The sequence below is a fragment of the Miscanthus floridulus genome, chromosome 10, assembly GCF_019320115.1.
Source record: "Miscanthus floridulus cultivar M001 chromosome 10, ASM1932011v1, whole genome shotgun sequence".
In the NCBI taxonomy this organism is placed as follows: domain Eukaryota; kingdom Viridiplantae; phylum Streptophyta; class Magnoliopsida; order Poales; family Poaceae; genus Miscanthus; species Miscanthus floridulus.
Genome location: NC_089589.1, coordinates 87,933,393 through 87,960,913, shown reverse-complemented (window position 1 = coordinate 87,960,913; position 27,521 = coordinate 87,933,393). Strand labels below are relative to the sequence as shown.

The 27,521-nt window shown below is 51.4% G+C and overlaps 1 protein-coding gene across 2 annotated transcripts; it reads right to left on the bottom strand.

Annotated features, from left to right (window-relative positions):
- Positions 1–1,885: 1,885 nt before the first annotated feature.
- Positions 1,886–24,487, bottom strand: LOC136486848 (putative squamosa promoter-binding-like protein 19). 2 transcript variants are annotated; one of them, XM_066483885.1, is made up of 4 exons: positions 24,346–24,487; positions 23,690–24,087; positions 2,990–3,120; positions 1,886–2,631 (listed from the first exon to the last, which is right to left on the bottom strand). In XM_066483885.1, exons 2-4 carry the CDS (start codon positions 24,058–24,060, stop codon positions 2,156–2,158), a joined length of 978 nt encoding a protein of 325 aa, XP_066339982.1. In that variant the 5' UTR covers positions 24,061–24,087; positions 24,346–24,487; the 3' UTR covers positions 1,886–2,155. The 2 variants fall into 2 exon arrangements, with proteins under 2 accessions (XP_066339982.1, XP_066339981.1); XM_066483884.1 differs by lacking the exon at positions 24,346–24,487 and adding an exon at positions 24,204–24,332.
- Positions 24,488–27,521: the final 3,034 nt, after the last annotated feature.

The window sequence follows — 27,521 nt, the reverse complement described above, 5'->3', positions numbered from 1 at the left end:
AGGACAGTAGTGAGGATGATGAAGAGATGGAGTATCCTCATGATTAGGAGACGCTTGGTGAGAGGATGAACATCCTCAGGCGTGAGAGAGGACAATCCAGGCCATAGAGGTTCACAGCTACTACACATAGGGCCGGTAGGGCTATTGTGAGTGACAATGACGAGGAGTCTGGTGAGAGGACTGTTTCCAGCAGTAGGTAGCAGACCGACCCGGTAGATGATGATGATAGTGACATTGGCAGTGACTGGAGCAGGGAGCAGTGAGACGACTATACTTTACTTCTCTTGTTCTTTCCCTTTTTGGCATCTGTTGACAAAGGGGGAGAGAGGCAAGATTGAGATGTTTCTTTTGTGTCGTCGTTGTCTTTCGTCATGGTGGTAGTAGTAGTAGTGGACGTTGTGAGTTGACGTTGTGAGTTGTGAGAGTCGAGGTCTTTTTCAAACTCTCTTTCTATCTTAGTGGTTTGTAATAATACTTTGATTCGCCTCTATGTGGTAATTGGTGGTCATGGACATGGATATGTGAATTTTATGTGAAATGAAATGCTAGAACTATGGTAAAACTTCTTCATATTCATAAGTTTCTAGCATTCCATAACTGTGTGATGTCTGTTCATATATATGTGATGCTTTCTGTTTTGATTAGAAGATTCTAAGTGTGCAGAACGCAGAGGCTCCACGCTTTGGCCCGGAGGCTTCGCGGTCTGCAGACCTAGGATATTTTCTTTTGTGCATAAACTGTCATACGCATCATGGATTATTATTTGACACACTTCTTTTGCACCCCACGATGGCATGAATACAATGTATCTTTCACACTTGCTCTTAATATATGCAAAATATGTCTTGAAGGGACATTTTTATAATTCCAAACAAATCTTGCATATATTAAGGGGGGGCCCTTGTATTCTTGCTATCAAAAGCTCAATCTTTCAATTAAATGTAGGCTTTAATTGTGTTGCCAACATTTATCAAAAATGGGGAGATTGTAAGTGCAATCAAGCTCTAAGTGGATTTTGGTGATGTTAACCATATAATTAAAGGACTAATGGCTTTGACAAATGTTTGACAGCATATCATTAATCGTGGATGCAAAGAAACAAAGGAGGAGACCCCCCAACTCGAATGGATGGCTTGCCACGGCTCCAAGAGCTAGTTTAATTTATTTTATATTTTGAAATTGAGTCATAGGACAAGTTGTACTATTAAGGGGGATACTAATGGTGTGTTAGGTGAAACCAAGTGCTCAAAACTCCATCTACATCTCAAATAATCCTAGCCACAAAAAGGCCACGCGAGCTGAATTCTTATCTGCTCTGGCCTGCGTGGAACCTCCGCGCTCAAACGCGGAGGCTTCGGGGTCTGTCTGACCAGACCGTTTTGTGGGTGACGTGGGTGGTATTTATACCATACCCCTTCGTCCCCAACGGTTATCTTCTTCCTTATTCACTCAGACTCGAACTGAAGCTCTCTCTCACCCAAGCTTGGTGTTCCCAACCCCCTTGCTCAAATCTTTGTGATTCCTTGAAGGATTTGGCTCTAGAGAGTGTGAGAAAGCTCGAGAAGATCCTTCTCCGTTCTTGTGCACTTGATGAAGCCCTAGCCACTTGGTGTGTTCGTTACTCTTGGAGCTTAGCTCCTAGATGGCTAGCGATCGCCCGGTATCAGGCTTTTTGGATCCCTGAAGAAGCTTAAGACTGCGGCTTGATTCGACAATTCCAGTTGTGGATACTTGAACATATTTTGCCAAAAGAACAAATACTCTCTCCATTCCAAATTATAGGTTATTCTGTTTTTTCTAAATACATAGATTTTATTATGCATCTACATATATACTATATCTAGATATATAACTTTTACTATGTATCTAGAAAAGACAGAGCAACTTATAATTTGAAACATAAAGAGTACATATAAACAAAATGTACAAAATTTTGAACAAGACCCATTTGAACTTATCAACTAAACAATCTGCACAACAGCCACCACCTCCTTCCTTCCAGAGGACAGCACTTATCCTGCCACTTGTTTAAACCTCCGATCACACCCTGAGTCTGCGACTGCAAGTGCACAGGCGCTCCCAAATCCCAGTCATCAGCACTACCATCAATTGAGAACCCAGCAGCAGCAGCACATAAAAACAGGACAATTTAATTCTACTGCCAAGAGAATGGCAGTGCCTGTGAAGGATCCTCAAACATAGCATTAGGAACTAACACATGGTGGCCAACACCGGCCGCGAATGCAGTGGTCATAGCTGTTGTTGCAGCCTCTGACACAGCAGCCATCCGAGAGAGTGAAGAGGCAACCTGGGGTTGGCCAGCGGTGGGGATGCCAGCAGCGGAGGGGCGATGCAGCGACGATGACAGAAGAGAGAGAGCACACTCAGGGCCCAGCGTGCCAGAGAGAGCGTTGTTGCATGTGCTGCTTCCACTGTGGCTGCTACGTTCAGCCAAAAGAAGACCAGGGCGGGCTGCATGGAGCACGCTACCGCCGCCCTGTGGGAAAGGGAACTGATTTGGTGTTCTTGCGAACGATATGGAGAAGGGCTGCTGACGACCCACTAAGTGCATGGTGTCAGAATTCTGGCTGACTGTTGGAATTGTTCGTTGATAGACCTCAAATTGATTCACTGCAGGAAGATAACAACATTTGTCATCTACTTTGTTGTTTCCATAATATGCAAATTGGGTAAAGCTTGCTTAAAAAATAAATTTATTACATCAGAAATGAAAACTTTGTCAATCAACCAATCATAGAAGGAACAGTTTATAGAAAATATTGAAGACAAACTCTGCTCACCTAAAAAAGGTGATTAGACAATCTAATAGATTTTTCTTTCTGCTATCATTGATAAATTGATCCATCACTTGATAAAAGCTAAATGTATAGAAATTTTAGTGCTCTATCTAAACTGGATTAACAGACTCCTAGGAATAGGATTGTCAGAATACCAAGGCTTCAACATATGTAAGCTCAAATGTAAAGACCTTGGTGGTATGGAAAGAAACCCCCTAGATTCGTCAGATCATGCTGTGGCTTTCTTCGACGCCTATTATGGCCATCCAAACGCTTCCGACAACTTCTTTTTCCCTCATCAAACTCAGACAGCATGTGAAACCTACAAATTTGAGAACAATGAACCACCTTCAGCACAAACATTTTCAAACAAGCACCACAAATTCAACTTCGGATGATAACCTAGGCTTCTTGGATAGTAACGCGATGTAGGATTTACATGAGTAGTTCACAAAAGCTTATGAAACAACCAAAATCTAAATTTCAATGAGCATAAGAGAAGTATATCTGTGACTTCTTAAGTTGTTGCTTGGTCTGCTATGCGTGCCACCTTCGTTAGGATTCAACAAGGAAAGTATTTGTTAGGATTTAACAAGCAAATAATATCCGTGGCCAGGTTCGAAGAGTGACAGAAGATGTAAACATGATTATTTAGCATACGTTTAGTGATACATAAGCTATATCTCATGTAAAGTCAGACAAAGCCACAGTGCAACATGGAGGTGAGGTAAAATGTTCCAGGTTCCTAAAAAATTGCTGCGCTTCAAGATCTTTTTCACTTGCCAGTTGTTTTCAGAACAAGGCTATGTTCAATACAAAAACTCAGTTACTTGTTTTACTGAAGTCTCAAATGGAAAAGGCATCCATGGATCCCAAGCGCACCATCCGCTCCATTATTCTCGATAGACTCACATTTACCCTTGAACTGGCATCCATGTAACACGAATGCACATAACTCTGGTTCTTGGGTAAGATAGCGAGCACCAGCTCACAGGGTGACATTGACCAAGGGCTCACAACACGATGGACAGCACAGGATTGACAGGGTTCGAAGGGAAAATTGAACGTATAAGAATGTGAAATCAAAGCAATACATTCTTTTGCTGCAACCTTTAATACAACAACAACAACAACAACAAAGCCTTTAAGTCCCAAACAAGTTGGGGTAGGCTAGAGTTGAAACCCAGCAGAAACAATCAAGGTTCACGCACGTGAATAGCTATCTTCCAAGCATTCCTATCTAAGGCTAAGTCTTTGGGTATATTCCATCCTTTCAAGTCTCCTTTTATTGCCTCTATCCAAGTCAACTTCGGTCTTCCTCTGCCTCTCTTCACGTTACTATCCTGGCTTATGATTCCACTACGCACCGGTGCTGCAACCTTTAATGTATTTGGGAAATGCGAGATGGTAGATAAAAACAAGAGATGCATGAGAGAATGTGACAAGGTTCATGTGGACAGGGCCACTCGAAGCAAAAGTCTAGCATTATTTGGTGACAACCCTTTGCCATGCATAAGGATCACATTGTGTCAACATAGAAGAAAAGTAGATGGTACCATCAAAATAAGAATTTCGAACCTCCGCACCCCACGGGTCCTTTGCCAAATTGGTGCCATCAATTGTTACCTTGTATTTGGCTATTCACCTAAAAGATAAATCTGTCAGCTAACTTAGGATTCCTAGGCATAGATTGGCAGCCACCTCATCTAGATGTGCTCGCCTGGACTTGGTCTCCAAACAGTACGATCTCCGGTGTCATCATGGTTGTCCACCTTCACTTTCTCTAAACCTTGGTGTGGGTCTCGAGCGTCACAAAAAGCAGTCTGTCCAACCTCTGTTGTGTACTTGGTGGATTATTTAAGATGCCCCAGTGCTCCGAATGCGCTGGGAAGTCATCGTAGATTCGTAGTTGACCATGGAGGTCGATGACGACCCCGACAATAATACCAAATTGTCAAGAGGGGCTAGATCATAGGAAGCAAGTAGTGGAGGTTATAGACGAAGGAGGTGGAGCGCTGGGGAACTAGGAGTCACTTGCAGTCCATTGTCAAAGGCATAGCCAGTTGTGGTGGCTGGCAGCCAGAATAGAAGGGGTCAACGCTTAGGCAGGATTAGTGCAAGGGAGGCCAGAGTGGGTCGACACAGGGAGGCAAAGGGCAAGGAGAGGAAGTCCTCTATTCCTCGCTTGATCAAAACAATTACATATCCTCTTGTTTTATACTGACTCATGACTTGATACCTAAGACAAGTACATAATCCTTATAGATTGGATCCATCTTACAACTCAATCTCAAATCGATCTCTTAGGGTGTGTTTGGTTTGAGATCAAGCTTGGATGGGATAGGACCATCAATGTTGCCTGTTTGGTTAGATGGATGGAACCATATAATGATACAATCATATCACAAATTAGATAATGATACAATCATATCACAAATATAATGATTTGCAACAAATATAATGATAGAATCATATCACAAATTAGATAAGTAGTCTGTGAGATAAAATCATATGAAGATTGCTAACAGAAAGGGAAAAGCAATTAATGCATGGACCACCATGAGCAGCAGGGCATGGACAAGCTAATGTGGCCAATCTCTAGGGGCACGCTCATCCAACATATTTAGGTCCTCATTGGTGGCTGCCCTTATCCACATCACCCGCGAACCAAACACCTCCCATCCATGGACCGTCATCTCCCATACATAAATATCTAGCAAAACAAACACACCCTTAATTCTATCTCAACCGCTGTTAAACAAATTCAATCTCTAATTTTCCTTAACTCAGCCAAGGATAGAGGGTTGGTTCATTTGCCAATAAACTTACAACACAATCAAGACTTTCCAATTCTCCAATATGCAGATGACACTCTGATTTTTATGCAGGGAGATGCTAGACAACTTTTTTTTCTCGAAGCCGTTCTTCAAAACTTTACAGAATCTACTGGTTTGAAGGCTAACTATTCAAAGTCTATGATGATTCCAATCAATGTTGCAGAAGACAAATTTGACCTTTTAGCACAAAGTTTTGGTTGTTCAAAAGGCTCCCTACCTTTTACCTACCTTGGGCTACCCCTTAGCCTGTATAAACCAACTGTTGCAGATTTCTGGCCTCTAGTAAATAGATGTGAAAGGAGGTTGGTAAGCACCTCTAACTTCTTGAGTGAAGCTAGAAGGCTAGAACCTAGAGCTTGTTAATGCTGTTTTCAGTGCCTTACCAACCTTTGCAATGTGCACTTTCTTACTTCCAAAGACAGTCATCAGGCAAATAGACCGGTTTAGGAAGCACTGTCTCTGGCATGGACCAGATATTAACAGCAAAAAACTTCTTAAAGCAGCCTGGAAGATGGTATGTGACTCTAAGGACAATGGTGGCTTAGGGGTCTTAAATCTCAGAACTCAAAAATGAAAGTCTCCTTAAAAACTTGCACAAGTTCTATAATAAAGCTGATCTGCCATGGGTACAATTAATCTGGAACCAATATTATTCTCATGGCCATCTCCCCATTATTGGTTCTAGAAGAGGCTCCTTTTGGTGGAGAAACTCTCTAACTCTTTTGGAAACTTATATGGGTTTGGCTTCTGCAAATGTAAGAAATGGCCACTCTACGCTGCTGTGGTTGGATGTCTGGGATAGTCATTTTCTTCCAATACAGTGGCCGGAGCTCTACTCTTTTGTCAGAAACAAGAACATAACGATCTACCAAGCAGCCCACACTTCCTCTGTCCAGGATCTCTTTCATCTACCACTGTCTGAGGAAACCTTTGAACAGTACCAAGACTTCAGTGTCCTAGTTGCTGGTCTTCAGTTGCAAGAAGATTCAGACATCTGGTCTTATATATGGGGGTCATCGGTTTTTGCACCAAGGGAAGCATATGCTCATCTCATTGGAGACCGGCCGGTCCACAGAGCCTTTAATGGTTGTGGAAATCATGTTGTCAGAACAAAAGAAAGATCGTTTTCTGTCTATTGCTCAAAAACCGTTTAAACACCAGATCTCTCCTCAGGCGCAAAAATATGGTGCTGGAAGACTATAAATGTGTTTTATGTAGCCATCAGACTCTGGAACACCTCTTTCTAATCTGTCCTTTTGCAGAAGTTTGTTGGGCTACTCTTGGAATTTATATCCCACAGCATGATGACATCTTTGCAGTCTTGGACAATGTCAAAGTTATGTTGGAAATCATTATCACCATGGCTTGGTCAATCTGGGAAGTTAGAAATGATGCGATCTTCAGAGGTATTGCGCCATCAGTTCAGAATTGCAAGAGAATCTTTAAAAGAGAATTTGCTTGGGTTATCCTTCGAGCAAGAGCAAGCTTATGTGTAATCTGTATGATCTTTTTTGTTTCTTTATTCGTCTCATGAGACGTCTTTGTAAACATTTTAGTTCGTTGTTTAACAAAATCCAGTAGGGGGCAACCCCTACTGTTTCACTCAAAAAAATCTCTAATTTTCCTAAACGCCGATGGCACTAGCATGACTGGCAGGAGCAAGGGGTGTGCTTGTCAACATGATTGGTGGGGCCAGGGCATCAACTACTCTGGTGTGACCATCTTCCGTGGCTAGGATGAGCCGAGCCATAAAATGAGATCTATTCAGTCAATTGCCATGGGTCTAAACGCGTCCGAGGGGTGGGCCCAACATGCCACAGAGGAGAGGCAGGGGCCTGGCCGAGCACCTGCGAGGAGTCTGCATCCAACTCCAATTAGAATAAATTCAGTTTAGGAAATAGAGATTGTTTAGGAAAAGAAGAGTCCAAATCTATAAGGACTCTGGCCCTAGATTGCTTAGGGGTCAAGTCATAGGGAGTATAAATATGTTAGTCGCTGAATTCTCACTCTTGGTAGTAGGAGAATTCTTACTCTCATCGAGAGAGGATGACACTAGGAGTTGGGGCAATTTTCTTGTCTATTTCTCACACAAGCTCACACAAATGCCATACCAACTTGAGGGGTTGGGGTTACATATTTATAGGCTGCTAGCCAGCCAAGCATATGCCAAGATGCTAGTCTAAGATGCTAGTCTAAGATGCTAATATGCTGTCCTAGCTAAGATGCTGTCCTCTAAGATGCTGTCCTCTAGTCTAAGATGCTGTCCTAAAACAGAAAAACAGCCACAAAGACCATGACCATGTGAGCATCATAGCCCCACAAAGACCAGCCACACATGAGACTTATCCATCATTCTCCCCCTAAGTCCTGTGCGTCGTCTTGTGGGAGAGTTGAACCATCCCGGTCCTGGAGCAGAGCTCAAGGAACTTGATCCTCCCAAGGGGCTTGGTGAGCAGGTCCGCAAGCTGGTCCTTGGTGTTGATGTAGCTCGCCTTGATGCTCCCTTCCTCCAAACAGCCTCGGATGAAGTGGTACCTCACCCGGATGTGCTTGCTGCGTTCGTGGAACACGGGGTTCTTTGCCAGGGCCAGAGCGGACTTGCTATCCACCCTGAGCTCCACTGCTCTAGTGTCTCTGCCGAGGAGATCACCAAGCAGTCGAGCAAGCCAGAGCGCCTGAGTCGAAGCGGTGGAGGCCGCTATGTACTCGGCCTCGCAGCTGGACAGGGCCACCACCTGCTGCTTGACCGACTGCCAGCTAACGAGGCACTTGCCGAGGAAGAAGAGGATCCCGCTCGTGCTCTTGCTGGTGTCGATGTCGCCGGCGTGGTCGCTGTCGCTATACCCGACGAAGTGTGCCGCCCCAGGGCACCTCGGGTAGTAGAGGCCGTGGTCGAGAGTCCCCGCAACATAGCGGATGATCCTCTTCACAGCCTGCTGGTGCTCCGTCGTCGGTCGCTGCATGAACCGACTAACGTAGCCGACGGAGAATGCCAAGTCCGGCCGTGTGTGGGCGAGGTAGCGAAGGCTCCCCACAAGACGCCGGTACTGCGTAGCGTCCATCTCCTCCGTCGTGCTGTCGCGGCTCAGCTTCAGCCTCTCCTCCATCGGAGTGAGAGCTGGGTTGCAGTCGGTGAGCCCAGCTAGCTCAACGACGCGCTTGGCGTAGGCGGTCTGTCGAAGCGTGATCCCAGAGTCATCCTGGTGTACCTCGATTCCCAGGTAGAAGGAGAGAGGCCCCAGGTCACTCATCTGGAAGGTGGCCTTCATCTCTTCCTTGAATGCCGCCACCTCCGCATCCTTGGTGCCGGTGATCACCAAGTCGTCGACGTAGACACCCACCAGCAGGGCATTACCTCCATTGCCCCGTCGGTAGATGGCCGCCTCGTGCGGGCTTTGCTCGAAGCCCATCCCCTTTAGCGTGGAATCCAGCTTGGCATTCCACGCCCTCGGTGCCTGCCGCAAGCCATAGAGGGCCTTGCGCAGGCGGAGCACCTTGCCCTCCTTGCCGGGGATCGCAAATCCCGGCGGCTGGTGCACGTAGACCTCCTCCTTCAAGTCGCCGTTAAGGAACGCCGACTTGACGTCCATGTGATGAACACGCCAGCCCTCCTGGGCAGCTAGCGCAAGGAGGAGTCGCACGGACTCCATCCGTGCCACGGGAGCAAAGGCGTCGTCGAAGTCGACCCCCTCCTGCTGCACGAAACCTCGTGCCACCAAGCGAGCCTTGTGCTTGACGATGGCGCCGGCTTCATCCCTCTTCAACTTGTACACCTACTTAAGGGTGATCGCGCGATGACCACGAGGAAGGTCAGCAAGCTCCCAGGTGCGGTTCTTCTCAACCGCATCCATCTCCAACTGCATCGCGGCGCGCCATGCCGCGTGTCTCTCGGCCTCTGCAAACGACCGAGGCTCGCCGTCGTCACACGCAAGGTGCAACTGCGCCTCCAGGTCGTGAGGCACCGGTCCCGGCACCGGCTGGTCGCCGAGAAGGTTCTCCACCGTACGGTACCGCAACGGCTCGCCGTCGTGGTACGCGTCGACGCGCTCCTCGTCGTGAGAGAGCGGAGTAGCGAGCTCAACCGGGCCGTGCTCGACACGAGCTGGTGGTGGAGTAGACGTGCCCAGACTGGTGCCTGTTGGTGCTGGAGTGCGTGGCGTTGCCGGCTGTGGTGGAGCCGGCGAAGAGCTCATCGCAGCCGAGGTCCTGGCTGGAGAGCGTGGTGCTGTCGGAGTAGCAGGTGCCGAGGTCGGTGGAGGCTCGGAGACTGGGGTAGACGCGCTCGCCGAAGAAGAACTGACTACTCCCCCAGCTCCCTCGAAGTGGACGTACTCGACAGTGAAGTCGTCGTACGTCGGAGCCGAGCCGTCGTCCACTGCCTTGTCCCATGCCCATCCTCGCCCTTCGTCGAACACAACGTCGCGCGTCGTGCGCACACGCTGTGTCTTCGGGTCGAGGATGCGGTAGGCCTTCGAGCCCTCCGCGTAGCCGATGAACACTCCCGGAGTGCTCCTGTCGTCGAGCTTGCTGATGTGGCCAAGCTCCTTGGCGAACGCGAGGCAGCCGAAGACCCGCAAGTGGGAGACCGCCGGCTTGCGCCCATGCCAAGCCTCGTACGGCGTCCTGCCGTCGAGCGCCTTGGTAGGCGAGCGGTTGAGGATGTAGACGGCCGTCACCACCGCCTCTCCCCAGAAGACAGCCGACATCCCCCTCTGCTTGAGGAGGGCCCGAGCCATCCCCATAACCGTCTGGTTGCGCCGCTCGACGACGCCGTTCTGCTGCGGGCTGTACGGCACGGAGTAGTGGCGCTGAATGCCCTCATCAGCGCAGTACGACGTGAATTCAGCCGCCGTGAATTCGCCGCTGTTGTCGGTGCGCAGCACGCGCAGCTTGCGGCCGCACTCCGCCTCCGCAACAGCCTGCGCGCGTCTGATGGCGTCCGCAGCCTCTCCCTTGCTGCCGAGGACCATCACCCACATGTAGCGGGAGAGGTCGTCGACGAGCAGCAGGAAGTAGCATCGTCCTCCCGGTGTGGCCGGTGTCACCGGGCCACACAAGTCCCCGTGTACGAGCTCGAGCCTCTCCTTGGCTCGAAAGCTCGCCCGCTGGGGAAAAGGGAGTCGCCTCTGCTTCGTCAACACGCAGACGTCGCAGAGCTGCTCCACATGGTTGAGGCACGGCAGGCCTCGCACCATCTCCGTGGCACTGAGCCGCTTCAGGGCCTCAAAGTGAAGGTGCCCGAAACGCTCGTGCCACTGCCACGCCTCGTCGTCCCGACGAGCAGCGAGACAGAGGGGTTGTGCCACCTGCACGTTAAGGACGTAGAGTTGATTTGCGCTTCTGGATACCTTAGCAAGAAGGCGACGACGACGATCCCAAATCCTCATGACTCCGTCCTCAACCACCACGCGCGAACCGTTCTCATCCAGCTGTCCCAAGCTGATGATGGAGTTCCTCAACGCGGGGATGTAGTAGACTCCGGTGAGCAGCCTGTGCTCACCAGACACGGCGGTGAAGATGATGGAGCCGACGCCCTTGATCTCCACGCCGGAGGCATCCCCAAACTTGACGGAGCCTCGGACGCTAGAGTCAAGCTCGGTGAAGAACTCCCGTCGACCGGTCATGTGATGGGTGGCGCCGGTGTCGAGGCACCACCCGTCAGTCTTGTCGTTGCCGGAGCTGTCGCCGAGGAGGGCGTGTGCTTTTGGCTCGTCAAGGTGGAGGAGAGCCGCTGCGGCCGGTGCCGCTGGAGGTAGCTCGATGCTGGCATGTGCCATGAACAGAGCCGGCTCCTCCTCCTCCGCCTGTGCGACGTGGGCCTGGCCGCGTCGTGGCTGTCGACAGTCCTTGGCCCAATGGCCAAGCTGGCCGCAGTTGCGGCAGGCGTCGTCTCGTGCCGGCTTGTGCCTGCCGGCGGCGGCGCCGCCCTGGGCGCCTCCGCGGGCATCACCCTCGGCACGTCCTCGCGCCCCGGCCTGGGCGTCTCTGCGCGCCTTGCGTGGCTTGCCACGCTTGCGGCCGCCTGTCGCGGAAGAAGGCTCCCCCTTCCTCCGGTCACCTTAGCTGGCAAGCCACTGCTCCCGAGTGAGGAGGAGCTTCCCGCCAGTGGTGATGGGCCCCGAGAGGGACTGTGGCTCATCGTTGTCGACGACCTTGAGGCGACCTATCGCCTCCTCGATCGACATCGTGGAGAGATCCAGCAGAGACTCGATCGAGCGAGCCATCTGCTTGTACTTCTCGGGGACGCAGCGGAAGAGCTTTTCGACAGCTCTCTCCTCGCCGTAAGTGTCGTCGCCGAACCGCACCATCTTCTGCAACAGAGTGTTGAGACGGAGAGCAAAGTCATCAACGTCCTCACCTGGCTTGAAAGCCAGGTTCTCCCACTCCTTGCGAAGTGCCTGCAGTGTGGACTTGCGGGCGCGGTCGCTGCCGATGCGTGCCGCAGCGATGGCGTCCCAAGCCTCCTTGGCAGTCCGCTTGCTGGTAAGCGAGAACTGCATCTCGGGCGGGACTGCAGCGATGAGAGCATCCAGCGCCCGTCGATCTAGGTCGTAGTCGACGTCGCCATACCAGACTGCCTCCCACATGTGCCGCACCTGGAGCTTTACCCTCATCACCGCAGCCCACTCGACGTAGTTGGTCTTGGTGAGGGTAGGCCACCCACCGCCGGGACCGACGTCCCTGACAACAGCCTGGAGCCCGTGGTAACCACGGTACCGATCCGGGGAGAGAGAGCCACGCTGCTTGTGAAGGCTGCGCTCTCCATCGACCCGTCGATACCGATCCGGGGAGAGAGAGCCACGCTGCCTGTGAAGGCCGCGCTCTCCATCGACCCGTCCGCCACCGTTGCCGTGCGCGCCTCCTCCAGGAGCGCCGCCGCCGTGCGCGCCTCCTCCAGGAGCGCCACCGGCGCGTCCGTGCCTGTCTAGGCTGCCGCCGCGCTCGTGGGCGTGCACGGCTGCCCCAGGAGCGCCACCGCCGTGCGCGCCTCCTCCAGGAGCGCCGCCGGCGCGTCCGCGCCTGTCTGGGCTACCGCCACGCTCGTGGACGTGCGCGGCTGCCCACTGCGCCGCCCGCGCTCGCGCTGCCTCCCTCCCTAGCAGCTCGAGGTCCGCGTCGGCGATGTCGTCAGCGGAAATGGAGCTGCCGATGCTGCCGCACAGAGCCTCGACCTCCGCTGCCGCCACACGCGCTGCATTCGCCGCCGCCGCTGCCTCCGACTCCGCTCTGGCTGCTGCCAGCTCCGCCGCTGCCAGCCTCGACGCCCTTGCCGCCGCCGCAGCGGTCTCTGCCACCGCTCGCTCGCGTTCCTCTGCCGCGGCAAGTTCGGCCTCCTGCCGACGCCGCGTGCTCGAGGCGACCGAGCGCTGAGACTGCCCTGCGGACATGACGCGCTACCGGGGGGCTGCTGCGTGGGGAGAGGGCTGTTTCAGACGAGCTAGGAGAGGAGTGAACAGGAGCGGCCGGAGGAGCTGCTGCTGCCAACAGCTGGGGCTGTTGTGGGGCTGGGAGAGAAGATGAGCAAGAGATGCTCAGGCTACAGGATAATACGGCTCTGATACCAGTTGTTAGTCGCTGAATTCTCACTCTTGGTAGTAGGAGAATTCTTACTCTCATCGAGAGAGGATGACACTAAGAGTTGGGGCAATTTTCTTGTCTATTTCTCACACAAGCTCACACAAATGCCATACCAACCTGAGGAGTTGGGGTTACATATTTATAGGCTGCTAGCCAGCCAAGCATATGCCAAGATGCTAGTCTAAGATGCTAATATGCTGTCCTAGCTAAGATGCTGTCCTCTAAGATGCTGTCCTCTAGTCTAAGATGCTGTCCTAAAAACAGAAAAACAGCCACAAGGACCATGACCATGTGAGCATCATAGCCCCACAAAGACCAGCCACACATGAGACTTATCCATCAAAATAAAGGGGTCATGTACTCATAATATTCGAGAAAAGAAATAGATGATTCAATCCTCAAAGATTTCACAGCCGCTAGCCACCCTCGTCGTATGGGCGGCCATGAACTTCCATCTCTCTTCCATCCCTCATCCTCCTCCCTCCTTTCCTTACAATGTAAATCCACCCCAACCAATCTAGGCCCATCACATCTAGTATCCAGAGACCAGGAATCCAATGCCGACAACAACAATAACACCTCCATCATTGTCATCGAGATCTTTTTTTTTAGAACAATTGTCATCGAGATCTAGGCATGGCTCAAGATGCTCTCGGTCCACATCAGCACCCACATAGATAAGGTGGAGCAGCACCTCGACAACGTCGAAGACATCCTCATCGTCATAGAGCAAGGTGGCAACAAGGGAAGGATGACGCCGATGCCACCACTGTCGTAAAAGAACTGGGGGCCCAAACTAGGTGCATCATGGAGGACAACACCTGCGCCTTCCTCCAAGAGAAAGCAAACAACTCGTTGTCCTCAGGCATCTAGGAAATCGACCAGAGATGACAAACACTATATTCGCCACAACGCTAAAGACCCACCCAACCGCAAAGGTCGAGGTATCCCTTCCAACGAAAGATTCATCTGCACCGATCTCCTTCCCCATATTCCAACCGTGCTGCCACAAGTTTCCTTCCCAACCTTCAACGGCAAGGACCCGCTACCATGGTTGAATCGTTGCGAGCAGTTCTTCAAGGGTTAGTGGATCCCCGACAATGAAAAGGTGTGGTATGCATCTTTTCATCTAACAGGCGCAACAGTGGTATATGCGCCTCGCACAAGAGAAGGTGATCAAGGGCCGAGACTACTCTTGTTGTGTCAACAAGCGATTTGGTCCTCCTTCACCAAGCACTTCCTCGCATGTGGCAAGTCCGAGACCCCTTGATGAGCTCCTGCAAGTGAACATCTACACAACAGGACTAATGTAACTGTTGAAGACAGACATCGAGCTACAAAACCCCAATGACATGAAGACATCAATGTCCATGGCTAGGGCATACCAGCGCCACGCCAACATCGTCGCTGACCTCGCCATGTTAACATCCACCAGAGCAACAAGAAAAATGGCGCCCCAACCTCAACTTGCGCCTAAGCCGACACCTGCTATCGCGCCAGACCATCAACCTTAACAACAACTATAGCAGCCCCGGTCAATGGTACGACATCTCCAGCTAGTCAATAGTTTAGCGCGTGGAAAACGCAAAAGTGGAGGGATTCCATGGGTCTAAACGGGCCCGAGGTGGTGAGCCCTATACAGCCTAGAGGAGAGCTAGGGTTGGTTGTTGAGCGCATGAGGAAGGGACCCTGGGGGGGGGAGTTGCTTACCTGTGCAGGGCAGCCAGGGATCAAGGCCATCGAGGACAATGGCACATGGGAGCTGGTAGATCCACCGGTGGGCTGCAGGCCGATCGGCATGAAGTGGGTCTACAAGGTGAAGCGGGACGAGCGCGGCGCCATTGTCAAGTACAAGGCTCGGCACGTCGCCCGTGGCTTCGTGCAGTGTGAGGGCATCGACTTCGAGGAAGTCTTTGCTCCGGTGGCGTGAATGGAGTGGAGTCCGTTCGCTTGCTGTTGGCCATGGCAGCAGCGAAGGATTGGCGTGTCCACCACCTCGACGTCAAGTCTGCGTTCCTCAACGGCGAGCTCGCAGAGACGGTCTTCGTCAAGCAAGCTCCAGGTTTCACCGTCAAGGGCGCTGAGTACATGGTGCTCAAGCTGCGCAAGGCGCTCTACGGGCTGCTGCAGGCCCCTCGGGCGTGGAATGCCAAGCTCGACGCCACCTCGGGCTTGGGTTCACTCGTTGTGCTACAGAGCACGCGCTCTACACGCGTTGACTGGGGAAGGAGGAGCTCATCGTCGTCGTGTACGTGGATGACTTAATCGTCACCGGAGCGCAAGCAGAGGACATCGACGGTTTCAAGCGTGAGATGGCGACTTGTTTCAAGATGAGCAATCTCGGCTCGCGTTCCTACTACCTCGGCATCGAGGTAAGGCAGGGAAAGTAGAGCATCTCCCTGGGTCTGCACGCCTACGCGGAGAAGCTGCTGGAGCGCGGCGGCATGGCGGAGTGCAAGCCGTGCGCGACTCCGATGGAGGAGCGGCTGAAGCTGAGCAAGCACAGCACTGCTGCAAAGGTGGACGCGACGCGCTACCGGAGTATCGTCGGCGGGCTACGCTACCTCACTCATACCCGACCGGACATTGCGTTCGCGGTTGGGTACGTCAGCCGTTTCATGGAGGACCCGCGCGAAGATCACTGGTCGACAGTGAAAAGGTTGCTGCGCTACGTCAAGGGGACGCTCGATCAAGCGATCATCTTCCCCAAGAGTGACGGCAAGGGAGGGTTGCGGCTCATGGTGTTCAGTGAGGCACCCCCTAAGGCAAAGAAAAGTGAGCCGGAGCTCACTGTTTTCAGCGATGCAGACATGGCAGGCGACATTGATGGCAACAGAGCACCTCCGGCGTGGTCTTCTTCTTTGGAGCGGCCCCCATTGCTTGGCAGTCGCTGAAGCAAAAGATCGTGGCGCTATCGACATGTGAGGCGGAGTACGTCGCAGCGGCCACGATGGCGTGCCAGGCTGTCTGGCTACACCGGCTGCTGGGCGAGCTGACCGGCGAGGAAGCCCACCCGCCAGCTCTGATGGTGGACAACCAGCCCGCCATCGCCCTCGCCAAGAACCCTGTCCTTCACGACCGGAGCAAGCACATCGACATCAAGTTCCACTTCCTCCGGGCCTGCATCGATGGAGGACAGATCGTCATCGAGTTTGTCGAGACCGGCAGACAGCTCGCTGACATCCTCACCAAGTCACTCGGACGCCTGCGGTTCATGGAGCTGAGGAAGATGATTGGCATGGATGAGGTCATGGCATGGATGAGGTCAAAGCATCGGGCTAGCAGCAGGATTATGGAAAGAATTGTTAGACATAATCTGCTACTCCCCATTCTCTCCTTGGTTGGAGACTGGTCGGCTCGGCCGACCACTCCCTATTAGGAGTTGGGGACTGATTAGCTCTGCCGACCAGTTCCTGTAGCAGTATTGCAATAGACCACCTTTAGTACAATAGTTGGTAGCTATTACATCAACCATGTTTTGATAGTGGGCTGAGATAAGCTTTGTACTACTAGGAGTAGTTGGTATACTCTGTACCTTAGGAGTAGGTAGTTGGTGTACCCTGTACCTTAGGAGTAGGTAGTTGGTGTACTCTTATACTCAGGAGTAAGTAGTTGATCAACAACTATATAACTGATAGAGGTACAACTAGAGTTGTATATATTCCATCCAAAGGACAATGTAATACTTAGTTCAGTTGCCACAAACCAAAGGGCAAGGCTTCGGCCAACGCTGGTGCTTGTGCTGAGTGTGTGTGCGCACTGCTCTCAGTCTCTTCTTCTACCTCTAGCCATAGTGAGTATATGTGCTGATAAGCTTGGCTCATGCCCGAAGGCCAAACTAAGTGCCAGCAGATCAATCACAGGCCGGCGCGGGTACATAGTGACCTGGACGCAACTACACTAGCGAGGGGGATTTTTTTTGGGTGGGTACCAGAAATTCTGCCCCTACGGGGGCTCGAACTCCGGTCGGCAGGCCGAGGCCTTAAGCCTCACTGCCTGGCCAGTTGAGCCGAAGATCACCGATCGAGTTCACCTCCCCTCCGAGTGACATCAGCGAGTTCGTTGATGCCTTCCACGACGGCAAGGAGGTCCGGTTCCGTAAGCTGGACAACATCATCGGTACTGCAGGGGCCACAGGCCTGGCGAGTCGGCTGCTCGACGATCCAGAGCTGCTCCTTGTTTGTGTCGAGGAGCCACCGACGTTCGCAGTGGCTGAACGCAACGCCAATTAGCGACGGCCGATGTTGGAAGAGATGAAGGCCATCGAGGACAATGGTGCCGCGCTCGTCCCGCAAGACCCACTTCAAGCCGATCGGCCTGCAGCCCACCGGTGGATCTACCAGCTCCCATGTGCCATTGTCCTCGATGGCATTCATCTCTTCCAACATCGCCCGTCGCCAATTGACGTTGCGTTCAGCCACTGCGAACGTCGGTGGCTCCTCGGCACTAACAAGGAGCAGCTCTGGATCGTCGAGCAGCCCACTCACCAGGCCTGAGGCCCCTGCATTGCCGACGATGTTTTCCAGCCTGCGGAACTGGACCTCCTCGCCGTCGTGGAAGGCATCCACGAACTCGCTGATGTAGCTCGGAGGGAAGGTGAACTCGATCGATGGTCCCTGGCTTCCCTGTTCTGCCGAAGTGGTCGGCATCGCTGTTGGACCGCTCGGCACCACTGCCGGAGCGGTCGGCACCAATGCTGGAGCGGTCGGCACCACTCCTAGAGTGGTCGACTCTACTGCTGGAGCGCTCTGCACTGCTGCTGAAGTGCTCGGCACTGGCCCAGGAGTGCTCGGCTCTGTTGCTGGAGTGGTCGGCACCTCCTCTCCAGCATCTCCACCACCGTGAATGACCATGCGCTCGACGACGAAGGTGTTGGTGAAGCCGCCAACTTCCCCCGTGCCCGGACTGTCCCAGTCCCAGACCGCCTTCTCATCGAACACCACATCCCTAGAGATCACCACCTTGCCTCTCATGGGATCATAAAGCCGATAGGCCTTGCTGCCCTCCTCGTAGCCCAGGAGCACCATCGGCATGCTCCTGTCTTTCAGTTTGCTGAGGTGAGGCTTAGTGTTCTTCACATGGCCGACGCAGCCAAATGTCCTGAGGAAGGACACATTCGACTTGCGTCCATGTCAAGCCTCAAACGGCGTCTTGCCCTTCAAAGTCTTGGTGGGCGCGCGGTTGAAGATAAACACCGCTGTGGTCACCGCCTCTTCCGAGAACTCCGCTGGCATCTTCTTAGTCTTCATCATGGATCGAGCCATGCCAACCACCGTCTGGTTCCGCCGCTCCACCACGCCATTCTGCTGTGATGAGTACGGCACGGTGTGGTGTCGCACCATGCCCTGATCCGCACAGTACGCAGCGAATTCCACCGAAGTGAATTCGCCACCGCGATCAGTCCGCAGCACGCGCAGCCTCTTGCCGCTCTCCGCCTCCGCGCACGCCTTGAACTTCTTGACCGCTTCTGCCGCCTCGGTCTTGCTGGTCAGAAGCTGCAGCCACATGTACCGGCTGTAGTCATCCACCAGCAAGATGAAGTACTTGCGCCCGCTAGGCGTCGCCGGCGTGATTGGCCCGCAGAGGTCACCATGGACCAGCTCGAGGGTCTCTACCGTGCGTTACTTCGCCGTCTTCGGGAACGGCAGCCTTCTTTGCTTTTCGGCCAGGCAGCTATCACATAGCTCGCCTGCGTGCTTAATCTAAGGCAGACCAGTCACCATCTTCTCCAGCCGACCACGAGCGTCGAAGCTGAGATGTCCATACCGGACATGCCACGGCCATGGCTCCTCCGTGCGCCGTGCAGCCAAGCATATGGGCTGCTCCACCTTGAGGTCGAGCAGGTACAGCCGATTCTGGGACCTCTTCACCCTGGCAAGAAGCCACTGCTCCCGGTCCCTGATCCTGAGGACGCCGTCCTTGATCAGTACCTCACTGCCGCGCTCATCCAGCTGGCCAATGCTTAAACGCAGCTACGGGATGTAATATACATCCATTAGTGCGCGGTGCTCGCCGTTCTGGCACCTGAAGATGATGGTGCCGCGCCCTCGGATCGCCACCCTTGAGCCGTCACCGAACTTCACCGTGCCGGTCACGTCGTCGTCGAGCTCGGAGAAGGCTGCCTTGGAGCCCGTCATGTGGTTGCTGGCGCCGGAGTCCAGGTATTACCGCTGCTCCTGCTCGCCACCCACACATCCCCGAGGTGGACTTGGGCGCACGGTTCGTCGAGGTTGACAGCCTTTAGAGCCTTCTCAAGCCCTTCCACCACCATCCCCTCTCCCTTCTCCTTGGTCTCAACGTCGTGCAGTGCACAGAATGTTGTCATCAGAAGAGTGGCATCATCATCATCGTCAGCCTGCGCTAGATGAGCCTTAGCTTTCTTCTCCTCCTTGCGATTTGGGCACTCCTTTGCCCAATGGCCCGTCTTCCTGCAGCGCCGGCAGGCGTTGGGGTCGACCTTCTTCTTCGATGATGACACCGTGGCTCCTCAGCTTGCTCATGATCGTCTGCAGGCGAAGGGAGAAGTCCTCCACCGACTCACCATCCTTGAACTTGAGGTTGGCGTACTCCTGCTTCAGCAGCTGGGCCATCGCCTTCTTTACACGGTCGGAACCAACGCGCATCGCCGCAATGGCCTCCCACGCCTCCTTAGCAGAGCTCTTCGCCCCCAACGGCTCCCTGTACTCCGCTGGCACAACAGCGAAGATGGCTTCCAACGCTGACATGTCGTCTTCTTCGTTGTCGATGCCCTTGTCAATGGCATTCTAGAGTCGTCGGGCTCTAAGTTTGACCTTCATGGTCACCGCCCATTCGTCATAGTTGGTGCGAGTCAGCGTCGGCCAACTGGTACCGCTGACCTCCCGCACCGTGCGCACAACGACCTCCTGCCGTGGCTGGGTAGACACAGCAGCGCCGCTGCTGTCACCCATCTCCAAACCGTCCGTCATCGCCAGCGGTTAGTTCAACGACGGCGCTTGTACGGCTCTGATACCATTTGTTAATCCCTGGCTGCACTGCACTGGTAAGCAACTAGCTTACCAGCACACACACTCACTCAATATGGCTAAAGGTAGAAGAAGAGATTGAGAACAGCGCACACACACTCAGTACAAGCACCAGCATTGGCCGAAGCCCTGCCCTTTGGTTTGTGGCAACTGAACTAAGTATTCCATTGCCCTTTGGATGAAATATATACAACTCTAGCTGTACCTCTATCAGGTACATAGTTGTTGGCCAACTACCTACCCCTGAGTACAAGAGTACACCAACTACCTAGTCCTAAGGTACAGGGTATACCAACTACTCCTAGCAGTACAAAGCTTACCTCAGTCCACTACCAAGACATGGTTGATGTAATAGCTACCCACTAATGTACTAGAGGTGGCCTATTGCAATACTGCTACTGCTACAGGAACTGATCGGCAGAGCCGATCAGTCCCCAACTCCCAACAGGGAGTGGTCGGCCAAGCTGACCAGTCTCCAACCAAGGAGAGAATGGGGAGCAACAGATTATGTCTAATAGGGGGGGGGGGGGGGGGCGCTCTTCTGGCCAGCCGGTCCCTCCCCCAAGGAAGAGTCCAAATCCAACTCCAATTAGAAATATGATAAGAATAAATTCAGTTTAGGAAATAGAGATTGTTTAGGAAAAGTAGAGTCCAAATCTATAAGGACTCTAGCCCTAGAATGCTTAGGGGTCAAGTCATATGGAGTACAAATGAAGGGGACATATAATATTCAAGAAAAGAAATAGAGGATTCAATCCTCAAAGCTTTCAACTCTCCAACCCCTATGCCCTATGTTGTCCCCTCTTCCCTAGCGGCCCCTACCAGCGTTGCTGTCATCCCTTGCACTAGCCTATGCTGCCGGCCACCCTTGGCGTATGGGCGACCATGGGCTTTCGTCTCTCTTCCATCCCTCTTCTCCTCCCTCCTTTCCTTACAATCTACTCAATCCACCTCCAACCAATCCAGGCCCATCACACAACAAACATTAACTTCATTTGGACAGTCCATGTTTCATTTTTCTCATCATTAAGAGCATACCCACTCAACCTTAATGATTGTTGTAATATACTTCCTAAACTGATCTACTACTAGGATCATATTGTTCAATGGATAAGGCACGTGAGACATACTTCCAATAATTTGTACATGCCTCCTGGTCATATTGCACATATGTGAGGTGAAAAGAATCCATGATATAATGATTATTTGTAGATCAAACATGTGAACTGCATGAGAGTTTGGAACACCAACTTTCTGCTAAGGTGTTAAACAAAAGTACAAAACAGCAGCTTTCCCTTTGATTTGTCACTTACAGTTCCTATATTTCATTTCCATTGACTAATGGCATTGATAGTTCTATTGTGGAAGATAGTACAGAAATCTCAAATACACAGCTATAGAAGTGAAACATCCAAATGGAAATCTCTTCTGGATCAGGATTGCACTTAGAATTCCATGTTCTTGGTTAATTTAGAGATTAAAGGAATAAATCAAATAACATAGATTGTTTTACTTATTCACCAATAAGTCAGCTTGCAAACATTAGTGAGACTTCACTTTGAGATCCAGTTCAAAATCACCAGTGCATGCTATCAAGGATATTTTCAGAGTAACAGACAATCCTGGTGCCATTGAAGGATTAATGTCTACTACTTTAAGGAAAAATATGTCTTCTTAATATATAAAGTTTCCTACTTGAAAAGGAAACAAAGCTTCACATGTTCTGAGAAAACCCGGTTACACCTATTCTTTTTTTTGAACATGAAATACAGGAGGGGAGGCCCCCACTGTATGATTTTATTAAAAAACAGAGCTGTACAGAAAAACCTCCAAAGGGAGGAGAAACAACAGAGGAAAAGAAAAACCCAGGGGAGGGACAGCAGAAAACTGAAGGCTGGGTCTGGTGCAAGCGGTAGAGTCTTACCACCTGTGACCGGAAGGTCCCGAGTTCGAGTCGTGGTCTCCTCGCATTGCATAGGCGAGGGTAACGCTTGCCACTGACACCCTTCCCCAGACCCCGCACAGAGCGGGAGCTCTCTGCATTGGGTACGCCCCAGGGACAGCAGAAAACTAAACTAAGGAAGCTATACAATCTAGGAAAACAGGACGCTTAAACTCACTAAATCTATGAGCTTGTAATTTGGCCTCAACACAGAAAGAGCTCTTCCAGGAAACAAAGGAAGGCCGGCCTCTATCGAAGATAAAATTGTTTCTTTGCTTCCAAATTTCCCATGCCGCAATGGTGAAAATCTCCATGAAGAAGGTGCTTTGATATTGAAGCTTCGCCTGATGCATCATTTCAAAGAATTCCAAAGAGAAATCCCAGCTAATTCCAAGATGCTGCCAACAAGACTGACTGAAAGGGCAGCTGAAGAACAAATGGAAAGCAGATTCTTCAGTATTGTTGTTGCAGTGCACACAATTATAGTTGTCTCCTTGGAGTTTTTTCTTTTTTCTTCTAAGAATATTTCTAGTGTTAAGCCTATCATGAGGAGGACCCAAGAGAAGACTCTAAGCTTATTACAGCATTTGGAATTCCAGATCCAAAGAAAAGGAGCTGGGGGTTGAGAGTTCTTGTAGGGCAGGTTGTAGCATTTAGATGAGGAGTAATTCTTGTTTCCCCAAATGTATTCCCAAGAGTCTGATGTATTTGAATCAATCTGTAAAGCTTGTTACACCTATTCTCAGTTCAAGTTTTGTTTGCTACTCATGTATGTAACAACGAAAAAAGAAGAAGAAATACACATTCAGAGACAGGAGGAAAATTAAATCAACCAAACCAAATGCTATGGACTGATTTCAATTCATGATGATGGGCTTGCCTAAAGGAATGACCCATGAAATAACGTCTATGCTAGTTTGAAGCCTCCTTTTTATCACCATCAGTAATAATAAGCAATAAACTTGATTAGACCTTACGAAATGGTTTCATATTTGGTTGCTGGGAAACAGCAATGTTCTGCAAAAAGTTGCATCTTATTACAGTAAGAGCTCGGACTGAGGATGCAGCTGAAGAAACTTCAAAACTCCATCAATCATGAGAAAGATTCTGCAGGATGCTGAATATCCCATAGAAAAAACCAAACCCTACCAAGGAAGTCAGTTGTCCACACCAACAACTTTCTTTAAATAGAACCAACGGGACTAAATTAATGGGGTCACAAGACCCTAAACAATACCAAATTACCAACCGAATAGTTTAATTGGCGACGGATCCCATCAGTAAGATTAAATTATCGGCACGCCATCAGATCCTAAACGCCACCAAATTAACAACCCAGTTGTTTAGATTGCCAGGTTGGGACCAAACTAGACCTGATGTTTTTGCCCTAAATTTGCCCCAAAGTAAGCAAGTAGATGGGGACCAATACACACAGAATTATTAACTAATGACCACATCAGCACAAGAATTGCTGAATAATAGGATCAGTACACTGCCTGGTGCGAGGATTGGATGAGACGGTGCCCTTACCGGCTGCATTGCTGGCAGAAGCGCTGCTCCTGGCCGCCGACGACCACCACCGGCGTCTTGGAGTGCGCCTCACAGACCTTATGCCGCCGGTGGTACTCGCGGCACCGGCTGAGATCAGAGCGGCAGCCGTCGACGGAGCACGCCTCCGCGCCGGCACCTCCCCCGGCCGCGCGGGACCTCCTCCCGGCTCCCGCCGCCCCCGCCGACCGCGCGCTCTGGGCGAGACCCGCGGCGAAATCCTGGAGCCGCGCCTCGGCGTCGGCGGCGGCGGAGGTGGAGGAGGACGGGCCCGCGAAGGACAGCATGATCGGGCCGGGGTCCGTCGCCGCCGCGCCCCACGACGGAGCCCCGGAAGCCGCTGCCCATTCCATGCCGCCGGCCAAAGAAACGCCTCCGCCCTGCTCCCAACCAAGAAACCGTCAAGACAGCGGGGACAATTCCAGCAAAAATTCCTCTGCAACTGCAAGAAACAAACAACTAGCCAAGAAAAGAGCATTCACGCAAGAAGGCCCACAAGATGTCCAAGAACGCCACCGATTCTTGCACTCCCAAGGCAAAAAACGCAAGAGCTGTGCATGGCGCGAAATCGAAGGCGGCTATTCAAGTGCAGGCAAAACAGAAGGGGATGAGGCAGACAGGAGGAGCTCGGCACATACGATCGGAGAAAGACGACTCGGCAGCGGCAGCGGCAGCGGCAGCGGCACCGCCTAAGCAGGACCACCGTAGAGAGCGGCGGGTGGAGGTGGGGACTGGGGAGCGAGGGAACAGTGCGGGGGCGTGCTGCGTGTGTGCAGCTCGGGAAAGTGTACCTGCAAAGGGTGCGGTTCGGTGCCGGGTATATATGGGCAGAAAGGGCAGTCTACAGCATGTTAGAGGCAGAGTGATTTGGACGTCCTGTACAGAAAATTTTTCCCTCTTGTTTTGACCTACACTGTTCACTGATCCCTAGCTTTGGTAAGCTTAGGTTTTCCATGTTAGTCCTTATGTTTGTCCAAAACTCTGAAGCCCTTCTAGGAGAATGTTGAAAACCTGAGCAGTTATCGTGTAGGGAGTGAGGTAAAGGATCCAAGTTCATTGAAGTAAAAAATGTGGATTATGGTCGCCGTAAAAAATTGGATATTTAGGACTTTAATTGTTGTGCTTCGCAGTTTAACATTTGTAACGTCGATTTTGCAAAAATAAATCTCCAAACATGTGACACTTGATTTACATGCATTATGTGTATTTACTAATTTTTTAATCTCTCTATATGTATTTGGCACCTAAAAAGATCCTTTTGCCCTTGTGGGCGTACGTACAGGTGCTGGTCTCGGTTTGGCTTGTTGGGCAGGTTGTTTGGCCGCTGCTGGCTGGGTAGGCTGGCCATGTTGGCTGGGCAATCATTTTTTTAATAACATGTGTAGGTGTTTTGAGAACCGACGAGTAAATTTAGCGCTGTGTTGCTCAAGGGAATCGATGGCTAGCACTCGACACACTAGAAAATTATACGGGTTCGGGACGAAGCCCTACGTCCAGTGCCGGAGACTACGAGTACGTGTTCCTCAAGTTCAAGTGCTCCAAACGCTTACAACAGGGGGTATGCAAGCTAGGGTTCTATAGGTAGAAGAGATTCGAGGTACGGGAATTCGATCATCTAGGAAGAAGGCCTAGCTCCCCTTATATAGCAGCGGGGTGCAGGTTACATGCATGAGTATAGGGTTCTCCCGACCCGAGTGGTCAGGAGCTCGAGGGAGGGAGAAGCTAGCAAGCTTGGTCAGCAATCCTTCTACTATTGTCAGCACGTCCAGGCACGGTCGTCGAGGGCGTGCTCCCTACGCCAAATTATGGTGTACGGTGGCGGCACTATGCCGGCCATGATAGCGGCGTGGGAGTGGTGGTTGTTCACCAACTTCCATGCATGGTATGGGCTCGTTGTAGACATCGTGGCCTCTGTCCTAGTGTCTGTTTCTTTAGGGGGAAGTCGTGATGTCACTGTACGAAGAGAGTGGCTGTCCATCGTGGGCTGCCTACTCTCTTGGTCACGGGCCCGTTGCCCCAACTTCTCCCAGTCGGGTCGGGGGCATTGGATGCGGCCGATTTGATAGGATCTGGCTCCTAGTCATTATTCCCATACCATAGCGGGTAAGATCGTACGCCCGTTCATCAGGTTGGAGGTTGGACGGGATTTGGGCGGTGCAGAGCCACGCGAGGTGACACAGCCAAGTCTTGGTATTGTCTTGTTTGGCAGTGGAGTGCTGCCCAAGATGACGCTCTGGCTCGAGGCCTGGCGGTCAGGAGGGTGGTTGTCCTTCTCGTACCCGACGGAGTGCGCGCGTGCGCATTCTGTCCAGGCAGGTGTATTTAATGTGTTCACCCACCTCTTGTCCTTTCCTTAGCGGCTAAGGCAGGAGGTGGTCGAGGGCACCACGTGGTGCGTGGTCGAGAGGCGGGAGAGGTCAAGGCAGGCCTCGTACAGCTCGGGGGGCGTGAGGTCGAGATAGGCCACGATTTCACTGGGTTGCGGCTGGCTTGACTATCCTGAGTGTCTCTATAACTGTGCTTTGGGGTCCCCTAGTTATATAACCCTGACAGTAGCCCCCGAGTGTCTTTAGGATTAGAAATAATCGTGAAGGCACTCTCTCTTCGGGTGGTGTTTGAGTGGTCGAGGCATTTAGTGTGGGCCTTAGCCGTTGCGTGTCTGTGTTTCTTGGCTGCGTCCCGGGCCACGGTGCATACGCGCTTGTCAGTTCGAGGTTTTGTCATAATCCTTGAATTCGATAGGGAACTTTGAAGGATGAAGCATTCTTTTCTTCGATGTTCGTGGTTCGGGTGAGGGCTCATAAGTCGAACTAGGGACGGTATGAGTTTGGATTTGACTAATGTGGATTCCTCAACACTCGACATGACTTTTGCCTGGAGGATTCTATTTTCCATGATGAAGGAAGCATTTCTTTTTAGGAAGTTTTCAAGGAACTTCACTTGCTCCGTCATAGGTTTATGCTTATACCGACCTCCGGTAGTCACGTCTAGGCATAGGTCAGCATCTATGTCGAGACCTGAACAAAAGAGATGCAAAATCACGCCATCGGGTAAAGACAAATCTGGGCCGGCTTGTATTAACATTGAAAACTAGGCCCAGGCTGCACCTATAGACTCCTTCTCGCACTGCTCAAAGTCGATGATCGCCCTTGGTAGAGAGACGATACAAGACATGGGGAAAAATGCAAGACAAAACTTGTCTTTAAGTTCATCTCAGTCCCCTTGTACTTTCTATGGCAAATGTGTACCATTGTTTCGCCTTCCCTATGAGAGAGAAGGGAAACAATGTCCACTTTAGATTTTCTTATGTCATGCCAGAGATGCTCAGGCATGAGCATATTTCCTCAAACTCTAGCAGGTGATTGCATGGGTTTTCGCTATCAAGCCCAAAGAAGGGTTGTGCCTGAACCATGGCTTTTAGACTAGGGTGGAGTTCATAGCTAGATGAATAGTTAGGTTTTGAAAGTGGATTAGGGAACTCCCCCTTTGAAGCGAAAGGGTATGAAGTTGAAGTTGGCTTCATGGTGAAAGAGGTAAAAGAAAATATTTTTGTTTTTATAAAAAGAAAGGATACAGATACGAGGATGAACTAGGTTCGAAGAAAATAACAACCGTTCCCCAGCAATGGTGCTAGAAAGCTTGTTGGTATTTCTTAATGTCTACAGAAGTTAATCCGCAAGCATACGGAATTACCATTGTAGCTTTCACCTAGAAGTTTTTAGGGTACCATATTTCCATAGGGAACGAAGGTATTTTTTCTAACTAATTCGTCCAAAGACAACACAAGGATAGCTAATAAGGGTAGAGAAGGACT